Raw genomic sequence first — 24,384 nt, 5'->3', positions numbered from 1 at the left:
TGATTTGAAATACGATATCTGGATATATGACATATATTCCTGCTCATTCTAAGCAAAGTAGAGAAGTATTAATGTGGATGTTATAGTAAAACTACATAAAAGCCAATTTCCTTAAGCAGCAGAGAAATACAATTGCTCTTTATCCCATCAGTGGTTGAGAAACTAGTTATATCATTTTTATATAAGAAGAAAAGTGAAGTGATAGTCTCTCAAACAGTGGCTACTAGGGCATTGCAAGGCTGTCACAGTGGAACAGGAAGGCCAAGCTTTCAGTTTGTGTAGGTAGTGAGTCAGCACAAACATTTCTTGAAAAACCTACAAAATCTCTGACTAACAGGATCTTTGCATAAGCCGTCAGAGAGTTATGGGTAAAAGGGGTGCATGTATGTGGGAATGCAGTGTGTGTGTTAGAAGATGTGGATACCATAGCAACCTTGTCACTTGGCAAAACCTTTTCTCTTCTCATTTTTTGATTATGGCAAAAGACTTTAAAAGAAAATTCTGGCTGTAAAAATAATTTTTAATTTTTAATTATGCACATCGTGTAACATACTAAAATAAGCCTTATTAAAAGAAGTCACAATTATGTAAACTGAATGTTGATACAATATTGCATGGAGTTTCGTTTCATCGAATAAGTATCATAATCATAATGAGTTTAGATCTGAGTTCAGAGATTTCATATGTGTACTTTAAACCTTTCCATTTAAGAAAAGTTTGGGAAAACTGCTTATTATCAATGCATTTGGTCTTGACTTTTAAATAGGATAGTTGGACTCAGAGTTTGGTGCTGGAATAGCACTTAAGTAATCACTATTCCAGGAAAGATGATTATTGGGCACATCCAAATCTATGCTAAATAGATTCAAAAGTGCCTTAAGTAAATAATAATAAAAATGCTCTAGAATTTACAGTAAGAGTTTTGTAAAATATTTTAATTTTCAATGTCATTTGTTTTTCTCTTTAGGAAGTTTTCAGATTCGGTACAAACTAGACAGACATCAAGATCCTGACGCATTTAACTTTGATTTTAAAAACATGGCTGATGGGCACCTTCACCAGGTGAAGATTAGCAGAGAAGAAGCAGTGGTCATGGTAGAGGTAATGCATCAACATCAAAGTCAAAATAGCCACATTATGGTTATGATTCTGAGAATGAGTAACCTAATGCAAAAATGTGATGTTAATAAAACAACCACCTATTCAGTATTGCTCTTCCATCAGTCAAGGATAGGAAGTCAAATGCAGCCAGAACTAGGGGAAAAAGAAGTGGTTGCTTATTTTGCTTTGTTTTGTTTGTTTAGTGATGTAATTCTGTCAAAGTTATTGTTAATATTTTACCATTTAAAATATCAAAATGTCCTTATATGTTCTACTTTATTCAGTAGGAAAATGTTCCCTAGTTTATCACGGTGACTATTGGTGGAATCTGTTAACTGATATTTCAGTAGGAACCTGCCCCATTCTGATTATAAAGCAACATATACTACATCAGTTCAGACACAGGTAAAAAAAAGTACACAAGATATTCATTAACGTGGGAATACACAAGAAAATAAACCTGAGTAAGAACAGAGTAAGTAAATTACACATTGTCACTGGCATTTGAAGGAAAATCTACTTTAAATCTGTACATAGAACAGCAATTCTTGGCTTTATGTTTCAGGTTTTCTCCATAGAACAAGTAAGTTTTTAAGTTTAAAACAGTTGATTCCATCTTTTTTGTGGATTCTGCCAGTTACAGATTCTTCCATTCTTCTTCTGACAGTTACAGCTGGGAAGGGGGTAGATAGTGGGTGGAGTGTTAGCTGATGGCATCCTGGGAACTTCTTATAAGTTAGCTTCCCCTTCTAAATGGTTAATTGTTCAGAGGTGGTTTCTTGATCTTTTCTAGGGGCACTTACAAGTGATTTATTTTTATCTTTTTTTTCCCTGTTCTCCCTTTGCTTCCTTATCATTAAAATTGAACTTCCTTTTCATGTTTGCATCTCATGGGACATCTAACAGGTTAACCAGAGTGCAAAGAAACAAGTCATCTTGTCCTCAGGGACAGAATTCAATGCTGTCAAATCCCTCACATTGGGAAAGTTTTTAGGTAAGTGGAAGAAAGAGCTTTTCCCCCCAAAACATCAGATCATAAGTGTCATGTCACAGACTCTAAAAGCATTCATCATGCTGAAAGAGGCTCCTTGTCTTACTTGAATAATAATTTCCTAGTGAGTGACAATCAAGATGCAAATGGTACTCTTGCCTGAGTGTACCTATAATCATGAGTAAGTGCTGCTGCAAGTCGTGCCTGGGTGTTCCTGGAAAAATACTTCCACACTTAACCTCTCACTTGGCAATCATGCATAATGGATCATGGTATTTTTATAACACTTCTTGAAAAGTGAAATGTTATCAAAGCGATACAAAGTTCACAGGTTATGCGTTAATCAGCATCAACTCCAGAGACCTCTATTCAATGATAAAACTATGTTTGAGTTGAAGACAAGGGGGAAAAAATGCTCATTTTGTTTCAGCAGATGAATACAGTTGTAACCTGTCCCAAGTCTGACTTTGCCTGTTGTTTCTGTCCTCTATAACTCCAGTATCTAACAGGAGAGGTGAGGAATGTTCATAAATACCTATTACACCAGGTAGAATGTTACAATAATGGCCTACCATACTAATGGGGAAGCATTTTTAAAAGCACAGCTTCGCTTTAAACTTAATAACATAGTAACTGAGGAAAACAGTCTTTTTAAAAGTTTATGTAAATCAGTTAAGAAAACAAACTATACTGTATGTAATATGAAGAGGATCAAAATAGAATAATATTCATTATATACATTTTTGTTTTCCTTTGGATAAATAAGTACATGGAGTTTAAGCTGTGTTAATGTTTTTATTCAAGGATAGTATATTAAAAGGCATGTAACTTACAGTATAAAAAACAAGTTCAAATTCAGCAATAAAGTAAATAAAGTATATAGTCAGAAAGTTATAAATATTTATTTTGCCTGTGCCTAGAACTAGAGATAATAATCAAATGTGAACTAAAATAAAATCTTAAGTCCCCAAGATGACTGAATGGACCCCCTCTTGGGCAAGGGGACCCCCGGAGTGCCCTAAAGCTGAGTTGCTGGCCATGGAAAGGGAGGTCAGACATGCCCCCTTTCCTTCTTGGAGATATCTTTTGTAACTCATTAAAAGGCTTAAGGCTATGCAAGGCAAATCTAAAACCACACCTGTAGGTCACCAATTTACTTAATTAATAGATCACTTGAGTCTGAGTATATGTCTGGTGGCTTGTTTCTCTGATTAACAGACTTCCTTATCTTAAAACATTCCAAGCCTTTAGACAAAGCTTCATTTCTTTAACTATTACAAATCAAAAAATCTTTAAACCCACCTATAACTTGTAATTCCCCCACTGCCCACTTTGAGATGTTCTGCCTTTTCAGGCCAAACCAATGTATGCCTTCCATGTATTGATCTGTGATGTTATGTGTAATTCCTGTCTCCTTGAAATGTATAAAACCAAGCTGTGACCCAACCACGGAAAGTCCGCTTGCTCAAGGCTTCTTGGGTGTGGCTCTCCAGCCCAGGGCTGCACATATGTGACTCAAAATAAACCTCTGTAAATTATTTTACAGAGTTTAGGTTCTTTTCCATTGACACAAAAATTAATAAAATACTTCATGTTCTGGACAGCAAAAATTTTTTGCTGCTTTCAGATCATTTAATAAGTAAACCAAGACTACAAAATGTTATATTTAAGTTTGGAGTTGTGTAAGAAGTGCTTTCTTTAACTTATGGTAAATAGACCAACAAGTTGACTAATAGTAAAGCCACTAATTTTCTAGAGAAAGTTACCCAAAACACTCTCTGCTAAGTTATCAGTATATTTCTCATGAGTCCCTGTGAATCATTGATCTATTTGTTCAAAAATATTTGATGAGCAACGACTATGAGCAATTTATTAAGAACTGAGAAAGCCTCTGAACAAGAGAGATACAACACCCACCCTCACATGTAACAAAAATTCACATGTTAATGGGGAACATAGGCTAGTATGTAATCAATTCTAATAATGCTTATATCCAATCTAATTTATTAATATAAACCTTAACATGCCTTTGAAAAAAAATGGCCCAGCATCCATCATAATTAAGATGGTGTTATTATCTTGCCATTTGAGTAGTCTTACTTAATGAAGACCATTCATATAGGTTATCACAAAATCAATCCAGAGTAAACCTATTTAAATGTAAACTCTTTAGATGTCTGATTTTCTGCATAGCTTTGTTTTTTATCTGAGATATAGTCTTAAAGAATGTGAACACTTAAAATACTATAATCCAGTAAATGTAAACTATCATTTTGTAAATGGCCCCTATATAACCCTCTCCCTTAACTAACTACTTGAACTTTTGAGATGTTTCCCAGAAATAACTGATATTCTGCACGACAAAGTACTTGAGATTCCAAAGGCCCCAGAACAAGATTCTTTTTGCCAAGGATCATCATCCCCCAGGACCTGTCCCAATGCACATAGCCCTTCTTTTCAAAGCCCATGGTCTCCTTTAGTCTGGGAGATGGATTTGAGGCAATGTCTCCAGTTCTCCTGGCAAGACATCTGTTGTATTAAAATTTCATTTCTTCCTTGGCATTTCTTCCTTTCATTTCTTCCTCGTTGTCTCTATAATTGGATTTTTGTGTGACAATCAATTGGACCTATACCGAACCCCCTTGTGGTTTTGACAACAATTTTGGTTAAGTTTTGTTTCTCCAACTACTTTGGTACTATTGGTATTCTTTTTATTTTGCTGTGTGTGTTTAAACACTAACTCAAATATATATACATATATATATATATACACACACACATATATATAACATATATATGTATATATATGTAACAAAACAAAGTATAGAAGCTGCAGAATGTGTCTTTTTGACTGCTCCCAGAAAATTAAAAAAATATCTTATAGATAATTACACACTAATGCAGCTGTGCTTATAAACCTTAGGAGGTTTACATTCTGGGTAGAAGAAAATGCATTGCAGGATTGTATTTCAAACAGAGCTCTATATATGTGATAATGCCAAATAGTTTTCATAATTAAATATTTCTGAAAATTGGCTTTTGAGTTCTGTAAGGAAATGTCATATAAGACATACTTTTAACACTTAAAACTCAATTGACCTATATATTTTATATGACTTTTATGGTATGGTATTTGTCTCATTTAGAAGGGATGTTATATGTTGGGTCTGGGATTTGGATTTTACCTGACTTACAAGCTAGTAAGACTATAACTATTTTGTGAATGCTGGCAGATGGCATAAGACTCCTGGTCCAGAGACGAAGGACTCTGTTACTCATGGCACAGCAGGCCTCATGAGCATCAGCATGTTGGCATTGCTGTCCCTTTGGCCCTCAAGTCTTAGGGGACAATTATAGGGGCCCAGATGAATGCTGTACCTACAGTGAGTTTTCATGGCAGCTGAGGAACACTGAGCTTGGGGAATCCACCAGTTTTATAGCAAGCAGTAAACAAGCCTATGCTTTGTCCTGGAGGGAGACATGACCTCATTCCTCAAGGCTGCTTCCTCCAAATACAGCCTTGAGAAATGGCCTGAGTAAAGCACTAGCAGAGTTGTGCATTTCTTGGCAAACCCAGTAAAACAGGCAAACACTCTGAGCCAATGGTGGATTGCCTCTCCCAATATTATGAAACAAAAACACAAAAAAAATCTACAAAAATCAAGAAGATATGAGATTTTGCAGGTTGTTTTCAAGAAAGATCAACAATTGATTACCTGTAAAATGAGGAAGCTGAACTAAATTATTTCTAAGATTCCTATTAGTAGAAAATTCTAAGATTTTCTAACTTAATCCATTAACCAGGAGTCAGTGGGGATCGCCAATGTCTTAAAGTCTTTGAAATTCTAAGTCAGCCAGACCAGTGCCATCCAATACAATTTTCTGTGATGATGAAATATCTATGGTGTCCTATATGGTATTCCCTAGACACACGTGACACAAGCATGTTTATAAGTGCTGGAAATGTGGCTAGTGTAACTAAGGGACTTAATTTGTTATTTTTTAAAATTTTAATTGATTTGAATTTCAGTGGTTACATGTAGCGATGTTTACCATATCGCACATGTCCACTTATCTAGTCATTTCCTTCTTTAGTTCAACCAGGTGACACTCTTCTGTGAGGTCAGATGTCTGTCTATTTGGCATGACTTCAGTGGGCTGGGAAGGCAGACCTACCACAAATATTCTTTTTTCTACAGCTTTAAGTGCTCATGTTTCAAATTCCATATCAGAGATCCATTCCCTTGACCTAATGCCTTGCCTTCTGCTAAAATGCACACACCCCTAAGAGTGTTAACAAAAATCATAATCAAGGATTTATACAAAAGTAAATTTACTCAGGAGCAGGCTTTGATGGAAGAGAAGAGAGAATTAGCAGGGGCCTGGATGCAGGACCACACAGGTGGAGAAAGCACAGGAAGGGAGGCCAGATGGGTCAACATACATTTTTGATTAGAGCTAATCAGCTAAGAGGATCAAAAAGTGAAGGGCTTTGACAGTGTTGCCATGTCAAGGTAACAGGGAAGTCATATATATATACACATGTCAACACAGTAGGAATTGAGTTTTACTAAAAATTTGTTCTATGATAATTGCTAGCAGTGCTGGTTAAAAGCTGGGAGTACAAAATTGCCCTTAAATCATCAATGTTTTTTTTTCCTTTTCTTTCCTTTTTATTTATTTATTTTTTCAGCATATTATGGGGGTACAAAAGTTAAGGTTACGTATATTGCCCGTGCCCCCTCTCCCCACTCGAGTCAGAGCTTCAAGCGTGTCCATCCCCCAAACGTTGCATGTCTCACTCATTATGTTTGAATATACCCATCTCCTCCTCCCCCCTGCCACCTGCCTGACATCCGATAAATGTTATTCCTATGTGTCCACTTAGGTGTTGATCAGTTAATACCAATTTTCTGGTGAGTACATGTGGTGCTTGTTTTTCCATTCTTGGGATATTTAATAGAATGGGTTCCAGCTCTATCCAGGAAAATACAAGAAGTGCTATATCACCGTTGTTTCTTGTAGCTTAATAGTACTACATGTTCAAATTTTTTAAGAGATAATCTCCTCTAAAATTATGACTCTTCTCTAAAATACAACTATTTAATGTAAAGTCATCTTGTATTGTGTCAAAGCAAAAAATACTCTGACACCTGTTAAAACAGTAAGGCAGAATTTATTCAGGACTATCACAATAGTGTAGAAACTACTGGAATGAGATTTTGCAGTAGGGGAGAGAGATTGGGCTCAACTTCAACTACAACAAGGAAAAGTGGGGATTTATAGCCAAGGAGCAGAGTACCTAGGGCAGGGGAGTCAGTGGGTGGAAAATTACTAAGAGGGTACAGCAATTCTTGCTAAACTAACCTGACAGGATTCTTGGTGAAGCCAGGCCAGGGTGACAGACATGGCAGGGAAGAAGGGGAAATGTGAGGGCTTAGGAGGGTGATCAGATACTGAGGGTGGGGGATTCACGTGGCAGGATTCTTGCTAAACTGGGCAATGCAAAGACCAAAGGTCAGGGATAGCTGAGCTAAAGTTGGGTCAAGGGGAGAATCTTTGTCAAACCTGTCAAAGTTCTTTCTTAGGGAAAAAAATCAATTATATAAAGATTCTTGAAATAGGATGAATATAAGAGAACAAAAGCAAATGAAAGAAAATTGTAATTCTAGTCAGGAACTAAATGTATTAGAGTAAAACCAAAGAAAGGAATATAAGAAGGGAAAATTGTAAGAAGAAGAATAAAACTTTCCAAGCCTCCTCTGTGGGGAAGAATTGTTGTGAGGGGCCCCACTGTGGGAGGGAGGGAACCCACCAAGTGGGAGGGGGTGAATTGGGGAGTGTTGGGAGATGGGTGAATGGCCTTTGGGAAAAGACCGTGTTTTCAAATAATGGTGTAAAAGAATGCTTTTCATTGCCTATGCTAGGGAGGTTGAGCTCTCAAAGTCACTAAAGGAAAAAGTGGAAAAAAGAAGGAAACTGGTTAAACCAGGAAAATAAAAAACAAGAGATGAAAAGATGAAACAACCATGTAAAATAAATAGTGTAAGATAAAAAGAATAAAATTGATACAGCGGTTGTTACTCTAAATGTGAATGGACTAAATTCTGCCATACTGGGTTTTAAAAAAAAAAAAACAGTTAAATGCACTTACAATATTGAAAAAGGAGTATGCCAAGAACTAGCAGGTAACAGCTGGCAAATTTAAGAAATGCAATATTACTGTCAGAAAAGATCAAATTTAAGATTAGAATATAACCTAATTTTAAAAGGGAACATTATCTTGTGATAAAAGGTACAATTTATTAAGACAGTATAAGTCATAAATCCATATATATCATACAAAATACCACATAATAAGACAAAACAATTACAAAGGATCTCCAGAGCTCTGTCTTCATCTCCAGGAGTCACTTTATTGTAATCCCCTGGATTACTGGCTAAAATTAAATGGCAGAGGGTTTCGTTTATTATTATTATTATTATTGCAGGATATTATGGGGGTACAAACATTTTGGTTACGTGTCGTGACTTTGCCACACCCAACGCTCGCGGCGTCCGTTAGCTGTGAGTTACCCACGCCCCACCCCGCACTGCTTTCCAACGCAGCTGCGCCCCGCCGAGCCCCGGCCTCCCGGCCCGGGCAGTGGAAACGGCTGCCAGCAGGTGGAGGTCTGGCGGTCCCCTCCTAGGGGTGAAAGGGCAAAGGGCTGCGGGGGGCTTTCCAGTCGGTCACTGCCATGCCAGTACGGCGTGCCTGCGGCCGGTCCTTCCCCTGCGCCCTAACGGCGTGTCCGCTTCTCTCCCCGCAGAGCCCCCCGGCGCGGACCCGGACACGCGGCGGGCGGCGGCGCGCGGCTTCACCGGCTGCCTGTCGGCCGTGCGCTTCGGCCGCGCGGCCCCCCTGAAGGCGGCGCTGCGGCCCGGCGGCCCCGCCGGCGTCACGGTGCGCGGCCGCGTGGTCGCCGCGTCCCGCTGCGCGGCGGGGCCCGGCTCCCCGGCGCGGGAACTGGCCCCCCGGCTCGCGGGGGCCGCAGGTGCGTGCCCTTGCCCCGGCGCGCTCGGACACTGCGCCTCTTCCAAACGCTGTGGATTCTCAAGTCTTTTCTCGGCTCCATCATTTAAAAAAATATTTTTGCCACGTGTTTATTTTTAATTGGCAAAATTTTGATGTGTGCGCGTACTGTGGAAGGATCGAATCTAGCTAACAGACATATCGCCCCCTTTTCCTACCGTAGGCCCTTCGGGACCGGCAGGTGAGGGAGAGCCCTTGCGAACCGCAGACAGAAGCGACTCTGCCGTCATCGGAGGTAAAAGGCCTAGAGCGAGCGGGCCCTGGGCACGAGTGCCGCCGACGGGGGGGACTAGTTAGCGCAACGGGTAATATGCCAGAGCACCTGGGCACGAGTGCCGCCGACGGGGGGAACTAGTTAGCGCAACGGGTAATAGACCGGAGCACCTGGGCACGAGTGCCGCCGACGGGGGGGACTAGTTAGCGCAACGGGTAATATGCCAGAGCACCTGGGCACGAGTGCCGCCGGACGGGGGGAACTAGTTAGCGCAACGGGTAATAGACCGGAGCACCTGGGCACGAGTGCCGCCGACGGGGGGGACTAGTTAGCGCAACGGGTAATAGACCAGAGCACCGACCCTCGGCGTGAGGTCAGAGGGTGCCATACGTTGTGTCGGGTTTCTGAGGTATTATTCCCTGATTTCATTTTCCCTGGAAATACTTAGTAAGAATTTTACTGAAAGATCATTTTTAAAGAACAGTTACAAAATAGTGAGATGTGCAACGTTTGGGGGATGGTCACGCTTGAAGCTCTGACTCAAGGTGGGAATGGGGGGCATGGGCAATATACGTAACCTTAACATTTGTACCCCCATAATATGCTGAAATTAAAAAAAAAACTAATAATGAAAAGTTTTAAATTTGAAAATAGCTATGCTCACTAGGACCTGTGAGATATTTGTAAAGGAAATAAATGGCTCTTTGGACAGAGTTTCAAGTAAGTATGTCAAAGCAATGAAAACTTGAATTAAGCTAATTATCTGAGCACATACTTTATGATACTTTTTAAAATGGCAATTTGCATGGTTTAGATGCTTCCCTCGACAATATTTCACTTATTAAAAAATTTTTTAAATACACATAACATTATTTAAAGTGAATTATTTTAAAGTCCACAGTTTAGTGGCATTAAGTACATTCACAACGTTGTGCAGCAATAGCTGTTATAAATTTCACTTTTAATCATCCTTTAGAAAGAATTAGTTTAATTAGCTGGGTGTTTTGTGGTTATTTTTAATTGAAGAAAAATAAAAATTAAACATCATGATTTAATAAAGTTATATTAAATAATTTATTGCCAATGAAAATGGTGTTTTCTTCTGAAATATAATTTATCCAGAAATAGTGCAAAAAATAAGTATCTTTCCTCATTAATTAATTAATGAATTATTGAAATGTTATTTGGTTTTTTATTCTGCATATTTCCACAGCACACATACAAAAGTAGCTATTTTTTTCTTTCAAAATGGTAGAAAACAATTCAGACATGATAAGGTTCTGACTAAATGTCAATTGAGGATATTAACATTTCTATCGCTATGTCAATTCTTTTATTCTTTCAAATCAATAAGGTAGAAATTAAAAATACATGACCTGATGAACAAAACTATATTTAAACAGTTTTCTGTGAGAATTTATTTGGTCAGTGATGTATATCTAAAAGGAATACTTTTGTGTTCAATTTTAAATCCAATCCAATCTTAAATCAATCTTGATTTTTTAGAGGAAGACTTTTCGTTGCCATGCAAAAGCACTTTCAGTATGCTCAACATTTTGAGTAGGTTCGCAAGTTTTACAAATATTTGCACAGTGTCAGAGTTAGTGCCAGCCTTCAGAGAGCAAGGGTAATGGGCAAATTGATAACAGAACAAAAGCACTTATCTTTAGAGTTTTATTGCTTGTGGTCAAATATCACTGGGAAGATGCACTGAGTAAATGTAGGAATGTGATGCTGTTAAACAGTAAGTCTTAGCAGTGTTCTGTTCCCTTGAGAAATTCTTACTTGGTTTCTCCAGGGGGGAATGGAAAGAAGCTGTGTGTAGAAGGCTTCTGGGCCTTCACAAAGGCAGTTGTGTTTTCTAATAGTTACTACCTGAGATATAAATTAATATTTTTGTGAATTGTCATAAATTTATGATGTGGGCAGTGAAAGTGTCAGAGAGGAAATATAATTTCTTCTTAACACTCATAAATTCAGAGTTGAGATTAACAAAAGAAAAACAAGCAAGTTTATTAATGTGTGCAGTGCACAGCACGTGGGAGAAATCTCTCAAAGCAGTGGCTTAGATCTCTGGCTTATATAGCATCTTCAACAAAGAACAGTAAATTTGTAGAGAAATGACAGGACAATGGAAAGCAGTTTTATGTTTCTAAAGTCGAGAAACTGGGAAGTAAATATATGGGAAGAAACTGATGGAATAATGTTTGTTTATAGATTTCTCTGGTGCCATCTCTGAGCTGATAAGACTTGTCCGCAGTGAAAGAAAATTTACTTCCTGTCCTTAGGTGGCAAAGGAGGAGGATTGGAAGATTGAGGGAGCCCTTTCTCTATTTGCTTCTTAATTGCCGTTAGCTCAAAAGTATTTATGTCAAAAAAACTTATTTGGGGTGACATATTTTAGCTTCCTTCAAAAGCTTGTCTTCTTACATATTTATTTGCTTTAGCATAGATTTGACTTTCATTCTTCCCTAATGTAACTGCTTCAGTAAGCAGGTTTTGGAGGCACAGCTTCCTGCCCTAGCACTCTGGCTGTGAACTAAAGCCAAATTCAATTTATAAAAGTACTGGTACCCAGGCTTGCTACTCAGTTATCCAGATTTACTGATTTCTTGTGCTGCAAGGATTAAGAATCACTGGTATAGCTATTAGTGTCAATATTTTAGAACATTTATACCTGGTATACCTGGCTCTTTCAAATAATCCACATTCCATATAAATAAACTTAATAAATATGCCTAGAATACTTTTGGCAATAGAGTTGAGTACGTATATGTTGGACAACTGCATTTCAAAAGTATATCATCATAAAAGTATTTTTTAAAGATTTCATTAAAGTGTATCCATTTCATTGTACTAACAGTATCATTTAATGATTTATGATGATGCTAAACACTGTACTTCCCACTTGTTAAACGAAAGATGTTAGACACCTGTATGTGTTTGTGCTTCTAACGAAAAAAACTAAAAGTCTGTAAAATAATTTAACAGGTTTATTCTGAGCCAAATATGAGTGATCAATGGCCCAAAGAGCCATATTCAAGCCTTGGGTAAGTGGTCCCAAGTCAGTTGAGTGACAGTTTGATTTTATACATTTTAGGGAGACAGGAACTGCAGATCAAATCATAAATCAATACATGGAAGATACGCATTGGTTTAGCCTGAAAAAGCAAAAAGCAGGGGGGCAGGGCTTAAGGTTATAGGTGAGTTCAAAGATTCTTTGATTTGTACTTGGTTAAAAGGAAGCTTTGTCTAAAGACTTGGAGTCAATAGAAAGGAATGCTTGAGTTAAGATAAAAGAGTCTATTCGTCAGAAAGCAAGCTACAATATATACTCAAGTGATCTGTTAAGCAAATTGATGGCTTGCAGGCATGATTTACCTTTGGCTTGCATGGCCTTGGGTCCAGTTTGCAATTAGTCTAAACTCCAAAAGGGAGGCGTTATAAGGAGGTGTGTCAGACCTCCCTTCCCTTCATGGCCAGCAACTCAGTCCTAAGGTGTTTTTGAGGTTCCCTGAGCCAAGAAGGGGTCCATTTGTTACTGAAAGTTCAGTGCATGTTCCTGAGGCTGAATCAGTGAGAAGGAAGAATGAGGACAAGTGGTTTGAGGAAAAGGAAAGAGAAGTTTATTGCTCTAATTCAGACTTTTACCTCTGTCACCCATTTAGTCAGTGGGAGGCTTAGAATTTTTAGTTTATAGTGCTTTTAAGTCTGAAGGTGTTAGCTGAAATCTAATTAACATATGTCTTTAGGAAAAAAGCCTATGACAGCCATATCTAAAAGTCGTAGTAACTCAGAAATATATAAAATATTATAAAACCACTTGGCCTTAAAATTCCTGAGTTTTGATGTTTGCAATTTATGGTATAATAGATGGTTGTTTTATTTTAACCTAACTTATTAAGCAATGATGTTTGTGTAAGGGCCATGGGAAAACTTCCCCTTTGCCCTCGGAAGGTTGACTGAAAAATCGACTCACAAAAGGAGATCAGTAAGAGAAAAGGTATACAAATTTACGAAGGTGCACATGGGGGAGAACCACAGAGGGACTGCCTCCCCAGTGGGGTTCAGAAGCCTGTATACCAGCTCAAGGTTGCAGAAAGAATAGGGGCTTGGATGCTGGCAAAACAGGCTATGGGAGGTTGAAGAAGAAGAGGCTTGTTAGGTAGATGAAACCTCACAGGTAGCAACCCTCAGAGAAAAGAGGCACTGGGCTCTCAGTTAATATTTCCTAGATCCAGAAAAGGGAAGAGCTCTGAGAAAGCCTGGCTGCATCAATGCAGATTTTTCTCTAAAGATGCAAATCTCCCGCACAAAAGACAGCTTTGCGGGGCTCCTTCTGTTTGCAGGCCTTCTGAACAGCCAGCTCAACATAGGTTATTTTGGAGCAAAATACTTTCATTTCCTTCTTCTGCAAAGCCTCTGGTTGGGACAAAAATTACCATTTGTGTTTTGACATCCTTTTTTTTTCTCCCTTCCCTAGGTGTCATAGCAGTTGTGATATTCATTTTGCTCTGTATCACTGCCATAGCCGTACGAATTTATCAACAGAGAAAGTTACGCAAAGAAAATGAGTCGAAAATCTCCAAAAATGAAGAGTGCTAAGATGGCTCTACCAAGTGAGCTTGATGTCCAAAACACAGTCAGTGAGAGCAAGAGCGTGTCCTGCGATCGGCAGCTGTGGCGAATCTGTCACCGTGACTGCCTGACTTTCCTGCTTGCCACCAGGGCACGCGTGGTGGGCGCACTGCAGTCAGCTGGCAGGGACAGCACTGCAGCCTCAGAGCTCTGGGACGCCCCTCCCCCTCAGCGAAACACATTCCTCCATGATCAGTTTAGGGACAGTGAGTTAGGGATGGTCATTCATCCCTGTCTGTCAAAGGCTCTCTTCCAAAACTGGTTTAATTTGTGTAGGAATTGTGGGTTTTAGGTGAGAAAATGGCTGCAAAGCTTTGCTCCTACTTTCTTAAAAAAATGTGACAGAACTTTTGTTCAGATGTAAGAGTTCCACTCTGATGTTTTTGTTACTTGGAAACTTACCTGGGATCCCTTTTTTGGTCCTCTGCTGATATTTGTAAAGCAGGGAGTGCTCCTTTGTCACCTTCCCTGGCATTTCCGTGTTCTGGAACACAGAGCCAAGGGGCCTGCCGAAACTGAGCAGCCCTGTCCCTCCCTGTCTGTGTGGTCAGTACGATGCAGTAGAAACCTGGAAATATTACTGTTATTTTTGGTGTATTGCTTTTTCTAATTGACTGTTTTTAATCATTTTGATAAATTTTAATGTTGAAATCAATATTGAATGTTAGCTATTTAATTTTGTAATGGAACAGAAACTCGATAGGTAACGAAGTGCATAAGGGATGGCAATACAAGATAGTCTGCCTATTTTTCTTTGTAATTTGTAACTATAGCTTTTGTAAATTGTGATTATGTTTTTAACTACATTTACAACCAGATATAAACACTGCTTCTTACACTGAAAGAGTTATCCTTCATTTATAGTAATACCTGAATGAAACATAATCCTAAACTTATTTCCCCCAAATATTGAGAAATTATGTCAGTTTTTCTTTATCAGTCTATATTTCTCTTTTCTAAAGGTTGTTACCAATTTGCCTTTGACTTCCTGTGACTATATTATGTTCTACACTCGTAGCAGTCCCCAACCTTTTTGGCATCAGGGACTGGTTTCATGGAGGGGTGGGTGCTGGGGAGCAGCAGCGGCTATAAATACGCTCCCTGGCTCGTGCGCCTCCTTACTCGCCTACTGCTCACCTCCTGTGCAGCCCCCAGCTTCCCAGGTTCCATGGAGGACAATTTTTAATTTTTCCATGGATAGGATGGGGGTTGGGGAGGTGGAGGAGCTCTGTGGCCTGGGCCCCAGAGGTTGGCGACTGCAGTTGTACAGAGTATCTTTTCAGGGTTTCTTTTTTTAAAGAAAAATTAGCATTAACAGAAGAGCTCCAATTCCTTTTCCAAATTTTGGACTGTTCTAGACATAAATATCATGTGTGTTATCCTCTCATCTAATTGCATTTAGAATTTAAACTGAAGGCTGCTCACTGTAAGGAAAGACAGCATTGACATGATCTGCTTTAAATCTGCTATTCTAATCACAGCTTTACGAGCATGGGGCCAAATTCTCATAGATTACCCAAAACTGAATATATGCCATTAACTGGAACATGTTTCATTAAGGTTTATGCACACACTGAGGTAGCAGAGGAGTGGAATTAACTTTATGGGGATAGTTGCAGGAACTAATATTGACACAGTGGTTATTTGATAATTGCATGGAGCCACCATTTGGATTCAATAAGCCAATTATGTAAAATCATTGATGCTACATCCTTCATATTCCAGATACCAACTGCCTGCCAAGGGGTAATTAGATCAGACCATGTCGTTTGTCCACATCAGGGCAAATTGAAAATATACCAGTTCAGCATTATTATTACATAACTTAATTTCCATCTTCTCATTTGTGTTATTTTTGAAAGAATGAATATAGATACTCTCTGTCTTAAGTCTGCTCTCAACAAATGATCTCTTCTCAGAACGCTACATCTCTATTGATGTTTCTTTAAGTGACTGATGAAGGATTTTCTATTTCTACTGTATTGCTCTCTTAATATAGAAATATATGAAGGACACATCTTGATGAATAATACACATTTTTGTTTTTTGTTTTTTTCTCAAAGACCTGTCCAGGATGGGGAAGCAGTCAACAAAGATATAGTGCATTTTATTAGTGAATGTAGGCATCACATAATCACTAAAACTTTTACAGTCACTTATTTTATTCCACAGAAGATTTTGATAGCTGGAACTTTATAGGGTTATAGAGAATAAAACACTACCACCCACTGCTCTCTGCACTTTTTACAAGACAGCAAAACAGATGAACCACATTTCACTGATACATCATCCACTGTCACTCTTTGTGATTTTTTTACTTTATCTTCTTATTTGAAAATAAATTCATCTTTGAAATAAGAAAAATATTTTAAGGAAAGTTGCATAAAATTTAAATTAGGCAATTATGTAGTTTTTTCCTTATTTATTCAAAACAAGTACAGATAAATGCATTCTGTATGTTTGTGCATTACTTCCCTCTTTGATATATTTTAAGATTATTAAGATTTGTTGACTTCTTTATGATCTGGTGTTTATCATCTGGTAAGTTTTAAATTATTAAACACAAAGTGAAAGAAAAAGAGATACATCTTACTGATTGTTAGAAGTAAAAATATCTGTGAATGTATATATTTAAACTTTTGCCAAAGAGCAACCATTTAACAATCAACTTACTAAAATATGGATTAAGTACTTTTTATTGGTGCAGAGAATTTAGTCACTAACCATTCTTTAAATATATAGATGCTGGTTGCAAGTAGCACTCTTCTGTAAAATAAAAGTATAATGATTTCTCAAATTTGGTTTTCAAATTTTAAAAAAGTAACATATAATTAACATTCTTCATTTGAGAATGCTGAAATTTCTGATTCTTAAGAAACTTTGAAATTCTAATATTAAAAATAGAGTGGTTAATATGACATTGAAGGCTTATCTCTGTAAAATTGTGGCATTGGTGAATTGTATTATCTTTTTTACTTATTATTATGGGGGTACAAATATTGTTAGGGTTACATATATTGCCCCTGCCACCCCTGCCCCACCCCACCATGCCAGAGCTTCAAGCATGTCCAACCCCCAGGTGGTGCACACAGCACCCATTATGTAAGTATACACCCTTCCCCTCTTCCCCTCTCCCACCTGTCCACCACCCAATAACAGATTTTTTTTTTAGATATTTTGGTTACATTGTATATCTTTGCCTCTTCCTAAAAAGGGTTAGAGGTAATCTCTCCCCCCGCACAATGCTCACCACATCCCTAGGATGTGGGTCTCCACCCCCTAATCCCTGGTGAGTACTATCACTATTTGAGCACCATAGTTTTAATCAGTCAGTACCAATTTGATGGCAAGTACATGTGGAGCCCATTTTCCAGATCTTGTGTCGCCTTGCTTTGTATAATGGGCTTAAGCTTAATCCAGGATAGCATAAACGGTGCTAGTTCACTGTCGTTTCTTAGAATTGAATAATATTCCATTGTGGCCATATACCAAATTTTAGTTATCCACTCATGAATTGATGGGCACTTGGGTTGTTTTCATGACCATGCAATAGTGAATTGTGCTGCCATAAACATTCAGGTGCAGATGTCTTTATAATAGAATGTCTTATGTTCTTTTGGGTAGATGCCCAACAATGCTATTGCTGGGTCAAATGGTATTTCTATTTCTAGCTGTTTGAGGTATCTCCAAATTCTTTTCCACAGAGGTTGCACTAATTTGCAGTCCCACCAGCAGTGTAAGAGTGTTCCTGTCTCTCCACATCCTTGCCAGCATTTGTTGTTTTGGGATTTCTTGATATAGGCCATTCTCACTGGGGTTAGGTAGTATCTCATTGTGGTTTTGATTTGCATTTCTCTGATGATTAGAGATGTTGAGCATTTTTTATATGTTTGCAGGCCATTATTCTGTCTTCTTTGGAGATGTTTCTGCTTATTTATGTTGCCCATTTATTGATGGGGTTGTTTGATTTTTTTCTTGTTAATTCTTTTAAGTTCTAGATAGATTCTTGTTATTAGACCTTTATCAGAAGTGTAGAGAACAAATATTTTTTCCCACTCTGTGGGTTGTCTATTTGCTCTAATGATAGTTTCCTTGGTTGTGCAGAAACTTTTTAATTTGATCAGATCCCATTTGTTTATTTTTGATGCAGCAGTGAATGCCTTGGGGGATCTTCCTCAAAAATTCTTTGCCTAGACCAATATCTGATAGGGTTTTCCCAGCATCTTCTTCTAGGATTCTTAAGGTTTTATGCCTTAGGTTTAAGTCTGTTATCCATCTTAAATGAATTTTTGTGAGAAGTGAGAGGTTGGGATCCTGATTCACTCTTCTGCATGTTGCTAACCAGTTTTCCCAGCACCATTTATTGAAGAGAGAATCTTTTCCCCATTGTATATTTTTGTCTGCTTTATCAAAGATTAGGTTACCATATACTGATGGTTTCATCTCTGGTATCTCAGATCTATTCCAGATATTGATGCTTCTGTTTTTGTGCCAGCACCAGGTTGATTTAACTATTATTGCTTTATAGTACAGCTTGAAGTCAGGAAGACTGATGCCTCCCAGTTTGTTCTTTTTACTTAAGATTGCTTTGGCTATATGTGGTTTTCTCTGGTTCCATACAAAGTGAAGAATTATTTTTTCTAGATCTATAAAGAATGCTGGTGGTATTTTGATGGGGATTTCATTACTTCTGTAGATCACTTTAGGTAATTTTGACATTTTAATGATATTGATATTATGATCCAAATTCACCTTAGGAAATCACTCTAAATCTTTTATCATTTCCTGTGAGATTTCACTTCCTATGAGTTATCTCAAACACAAACTTAATATATTTTGATAGTAGTTACTTCTTACATAAGACCTTTTCTACCCCATGAGTCTATTACTATGAAGGATCATAGTAAAGTTAAAATATTTTCATTCAGACTGACCCTTCATAGTAATAGAAACATAGGGTAGAATAGGTTATGCACATGAGATTTTTTGTTTTACCTCATCCCTCGGGTTTATAGATACAACAAAAACAAGGATGTGAGAGTTAATTTCTTCCAGGGGAAAGTGCTAATAAGTTGTCATGCTAGCACTTTTCTCTCTTAACTTCACTCTGAGGAGGAGCCCACCCTGTTACCTTCCCAGTGTTACTTAGCAGAGTAAAAAACATATTAGGCTACTTGATATGCTGTCTGCCAAGACTTACCGATGTTTCTGGATCTGTGTTCACATCTTCTCTGAAAGAATGTTTAATGGAAAATGGATTTTGATGGCTTTTTCTTTAATAAGAAAAAGATTAACTAGAAGATATGTATAACTAGAAGGTAAACAAAGGCCCCATTTGCTTATGTTATTCTGGAATCCATAAAATAAGGATACAAATGGATTATTAAAATATTCTTGAAGTTGGAGAAAAATGAAATGGACACATTTTAAATCAAAACAGGCTTAGTGTGTTGTTTAACCTACTACCTCATTGGCCAATTTTGGGCAGGAGGAGAATATTCATAAACACTGTTTTAGCAACTAAGTTTAAAGAAAGAACCAGTTTTTTTAATTAAAAAACGAATTCAAAGAATTATAGTGTTTTTCTATTGGTAAAGACACTAAATATCAACTGCGACTCTTTCTTCTTCCTTCACGTCCCTCCCAATGGATGCAGCTCAAGCTAAGTTCATTGCTGATGCATCATGAGAATAGCCACTAATATGTTGCACTTGAGTACTAATGTGGGTCATGCTTAAGAAGGTTAAAGTTGCCATTAGTATGACTACTTGCAGAATTTATTATCCATTAGTCATATTGTTGGGAAAGTAAGCTGAAAAGCTACTTACTGTAGTAATTTTTTTCCAATTAATGATAACTTAGTTTTTGCCCATAAATTATATTTTTGCCTTTTATTGTATCATTATTTATTTTAAAATTTAAGGTTTACAATGTGTCATTTGCTCTGTGAATAAAAATGTCTACAATCACAAGACTAACTTACTTTTAGTTTTTGCAATATGAAAATTTATAGTCTAGCTAGCTTGTGGTGGGACCTAAACATTTAAGAAACATCTTAAAATAGAAACTATATAACTGGGAAAGCATTTTGGATGACTAATACCACATTTCAGCTCTTTAAATAAGCCAATGAGGGAAAATATACATTATCCTCATTTCTGAAAATCACACAAAGGCCTTCATAGCTTTGATACAATGTTGTATAGATGATTATTAACAAAGAATAGAGGTCCTGACATTAGAATACAGGTCCAGACATTTTTAGTGTCTGACTAATTCTACAGGTTGAGTAAATATAATTAAATTTTATTTTAATTAAATTTAAATAAATTTTTTATTGTTCTAAGTCTATATATATATATATATATATATATATATACACACTTCCTACTTCATTTATGGCCAAGATGGAGTAATAACGTATTTACTCTCCTGTATAAAATAACCCCAAACCAGGAAAAATATATGAAACAATGGTTTTCAATATGCTGGACATCAGGCACAATAAGTGATTCTCGAAATATGGCAAACAAATGAGACTTGTGCTATGATTGTCCCAGTCTATAACTTAAGAGAGTTTCTAGACAGCAGTGGGGATGCCTAAGGGAAGCCTAGCAGATCTCCCAGCTGAGTGGATGTTCAGGTATACCAAGGTGGCTAGGGATTGATTACAGGACAGAGGACTTGAGAGGAAATTGCTGCACATAGAGAAAAGTTTGGAGATCTGTAAAGGGTCACCCATCAGTATGTATCAGAGTACTGGTCAGCACTTGTCTGTGAGGAAACTACCTGAGGCAAGGAAAAGACTCATTCAAAAGAATTAGAGCAGCAGTTAACTAACATTAAAAAAAATATTGACCTCCATAAGGAGCCTTTTTACACATTTTCTTCCCTAAGCATCCCTCCGTGAAATTTTAATACCACATATACACTGCATATCTCTTTAGTACTGTATGTATATCTGTGCTTTATACATAAAGAGTACATATTTTCTCTCCCCCAAAGAACTAATTTTGGCCCTTTAAGGAGCAATATCACTCTCATTAAGAATGCATGAATTAGAAGAACCAGTGTACAGTGTTCATACAGGACCAGGCCTAGGGCTGGTTGCCACCGGGTATACTGGAAATCCTCATAATTAATAGGACATTAGGTAAAATATTCATAAAGGTCTTGCCTCAGTAATGGCAAGTCTTAGATTATACTCTGCTATGGCCCCACTTAACAACTCTTCAAAGATCTGAGAAACAAATCAACTAGTTCCAAATAACTAACCTGCATCCCTGCACAAAGTTCAAGTGTACTTATAGAAATATAAAAATAACCAGTATCCAACAAATTTAAGTTACAATGTCTGGTATTCAATCAAATATTACCAGGCATGCAAAGAGGCAGAAAAATATAACCTATAATGAAGAGAAAAATAAATTAATAAAAAATGACTCAGAACTTACAAAGATGTTAGAATTACTAATTAAAAGTATTAAAACCGTTTTTATAACTATATTCTATATGTTCAAAAGATTAGTATGTTACATGGATGTTATAAGGCAGGTTTAAATCAAACTTCTAGAGATGAAAACTTTAACATAAGAGATAAAAAATACAATAGATGGGGTTAATGGCAGATTAGAATTTTTGGAAGAAAAGATTAATACATTTGAAGACAAAGCAATAGAAACTATCCAAAATTAAACAGAGAGAAAACAAACAAACACCTAAAGAATAAACAGAGTAGCAGTGAGCTGTGAGACAATTTCAAGTGGCCTAATCTGTGCATCACTGGAGTTCCCAAAGGAGAAAAGAGAGTGGACAGATAGTAAAAAATATTTGGAAAAACTAATGAACATTTTCCATATTTGATGAAAACTATAAACCCACAGATCCAAGAAGCTCAACAAACTCCAAGCATAAGTAATAGTAAGAAAACTACACCATGACACATTGTACATAAACTGCTTAAAACCCAGAGTGATAAAGACAAAAATTTTAAAAGCAGCCAGAGAAAAAGACATGTTTTACACAGAGAATACATGTATAATGATAACATATTTCTTTTTGGAAGCAATGTAAGTGAAAAGGCAGTAGAATGACATCTTTCATATTTGAAGTGAAATACCTTTCAACTGAAAGAAAAAAAAAACCTGTCTTCCCTAGATTTCTATACCATGCAAAAGCTTCTTTCAAAAAAAAATGAAATAAAGACTTTTTGTAGACATACAAAAGCTAAAATAATTCATTACAAGCTGACTTGCACTATAAGAACAATTTAAAAGTCTTCCACGAAGAAGGAAAATGATATCAGATAGAAATATGGATCTACACAATAGAATGAAGAGCACTGGAAATAGTAACTCCATAATAAAGTATATGTTTTATTATTTAAATATCTTTAAAAAATAATTAACTGTTTAGAAATAATAGTGACATCATGTGAGGTCTGTAACATAAGTGAAAGTAAACTGTTTGACAACGATAACACAAAAGCCTAGACAGAAGAAATGGAAATATAGTTTCTAAGGTTGTTATACTGTATGTGAAGTTGCATAGTATCTGTTAAAAGTTAACTGTTATGAGTTATCTTCAAGTTATAATATCTGTATACTATAGACCCTAAAGCAAATGCTAGAGCAACAAAAAAGTAATACCTAATAATAAATAAGTAGATAAAATAGAGTAATACAAATATTTGAAAGTAGACAAAAAAGATGAAAAAGGGAACAAAAACAAGTGAGACAAATAGAAAACAAACAGCAAGATATAAAATAGAAATTTGATAAATTCGATTTTATCAAATTAACAACTGCTCTTTAACCACTTGGGTACAGTGCTCACTGGCCGCAAAACCTTGCCCACAGCCGGCACTCACAGTCCGCACGGTAGTCTGTGCTGTGCACTGACGATGGATCCGTTTTGCTCTTGTGTGATGAGGCAAGCTTGAAAGCACTGAAAGCTTGTTTTACTTTACAGGCAGCTTTACTTGTAATGTAAATCAGAATAGGTAACATATACATATATGTTTTCATTACGTTATTTTTAAATGTTCACAATTTTAATTTAATAAATGAAAAATTAGAAAAGTCATACCACAGCTGTCGGCTAAAGTCACTGTGCACGTTCATTTGTGGCTGTTGACTACAGTCGACGCTCATACCGAACTGGTTAAAGACATTGTTAAGAGAATTCAAGCCACAAACTGGGAGAATATATTTGCAATACTATATACTTCTTTCCAGAACACAGTATATAAAGAACTCGTATAACTCAATAGCTGGAAAGCAATAAATAATAAAAATAATGGATAAAAGACAAAATGACAAAAGGAGCTATACCATTGGACAAAAACCACACAAAACATCCACTAAAGTAATTAAGATTAAAAATATTGCCAATACCGCATGTTGTTGAGAACATGGAACAATTGTAATTCTCACACATTATTGTTGGAATGTAAAATGCTACTGGAAAAACAGTTTAACTTTGTTTTATATAGTTAAACATACATCTAATCTATGACCCAACAATTGCAATCCTAGGTTTTTTGAAAAGAAATAAAAATTTATGTTTGCTATAAGACTTACCAAGAATGTTCACAGCATCTTTATATTATCCCAAAACAGTAAACTACCTAAATGACCTTCCGCAAGAAAATGAACAAATTGTTTTATACTCACAAAATGGAATACTCCTCAGCTATAAAATGTACAAACTACTAGCACCTACAATGAACATGGCTGAATCTAAAAAACTTTATGTTGAATAGTAAATCCAGACACTACAGAGTACATTCTGAAGTTCTAGAGTGAGCTAGAGTATTATAAGATATAGTAGAAGAAATCGTATTAGTGGTTGCCTGGGGTGTGAGGTGGGGTGAGAATTGACTGCAAAGAAACACAAAGGAACTTTCTGGAGTGATGGAGATGTTCTATATCTTGATTGGTTTGGTGTAGACATTTGTCAAAACTCATTTAATTTTATGTTTGGAATCTGTACATTTTGTATATAAATTATAGCTCAATAAAGATTATATATATATAATGTGTGTATACATTTTGATATATCATTTATAACTTCACATAATATATCACATTATATTATGTTTATATAACAAAAAAAGATGGAAAGAATGCTGTGTTTGGGGGAAAATTTTAAGAGATAATCACTTTTATTTATTCTTCTACAAATATGCATAAATATTTCAGTTATTACAATACAAATTTCAAAATAATTGTGATATTTTCACTGTTCCATACATAAATTCCTATTTTCTATGTTATGTGATAAATTTAAAAAATAAATATTGGGAAATCTTCACAGTTCTGTTAATTCCCAAATGTTCTCTATACCGTTTAGTCATGTGATGGG

At 36.7% G+C, this 24,384-nt stretch overlaps 1 protein-coding gene across 1 annotated transcript in view; it reads left to right on the top strand.

Annotated features, from left to right (window-relative positions):
• LOC105881341 (contactin-associated protein-like 3) overlaps positions 1-19,991 on the top strand; it is a 201,165-nt gene extending 181,174 nt beyond the window's left edge. Inside the window, exons 20-24 of the mRNA XM_020289234.2 lie at positions 968-1,101; positions 2,008-2,095; positions 8,905-9,129; positions 9,331-9,402; positions 13,865-19,991. Of these exons, the coding sequence (XP_020144823.2) occupies positions 968-1,101; positions 2,008-2,095; positions 8,905-9,129; positions 9,331-9,402; positions 13,865-13,986 (641 nt within the window). The 3' untranslated portion in view covers positions 13,987-19,991. The remainder of the gene's footprint in view (positions 1-967; positions 1,102-2,007; positions 2,096-8,904; positions 9,130-9,330; positions 9,403-13,864) is intronic.
• The last annotated feature ends 4,393 nt before the right edge of the window (positions 19,992-24,384 follow it).

This window comes from Microcebus murinus, chromosome 12 (genome assembly GCF_040939455.1).
Source record: "Microcebus murinus isolate Inina chromosome 12, M.murinus_Inina_mat1.0, whole genome shotgun sequence".
Lineage (NCBI taxonomy): Eukaryota > Metazoa > Chordata > Mammalia > Primates > Cheirogaleidae > Microcebus > Microcebus murinus.
This window is presented reverse-complemented; position numbering and strand designations above follow the sequence as displayed.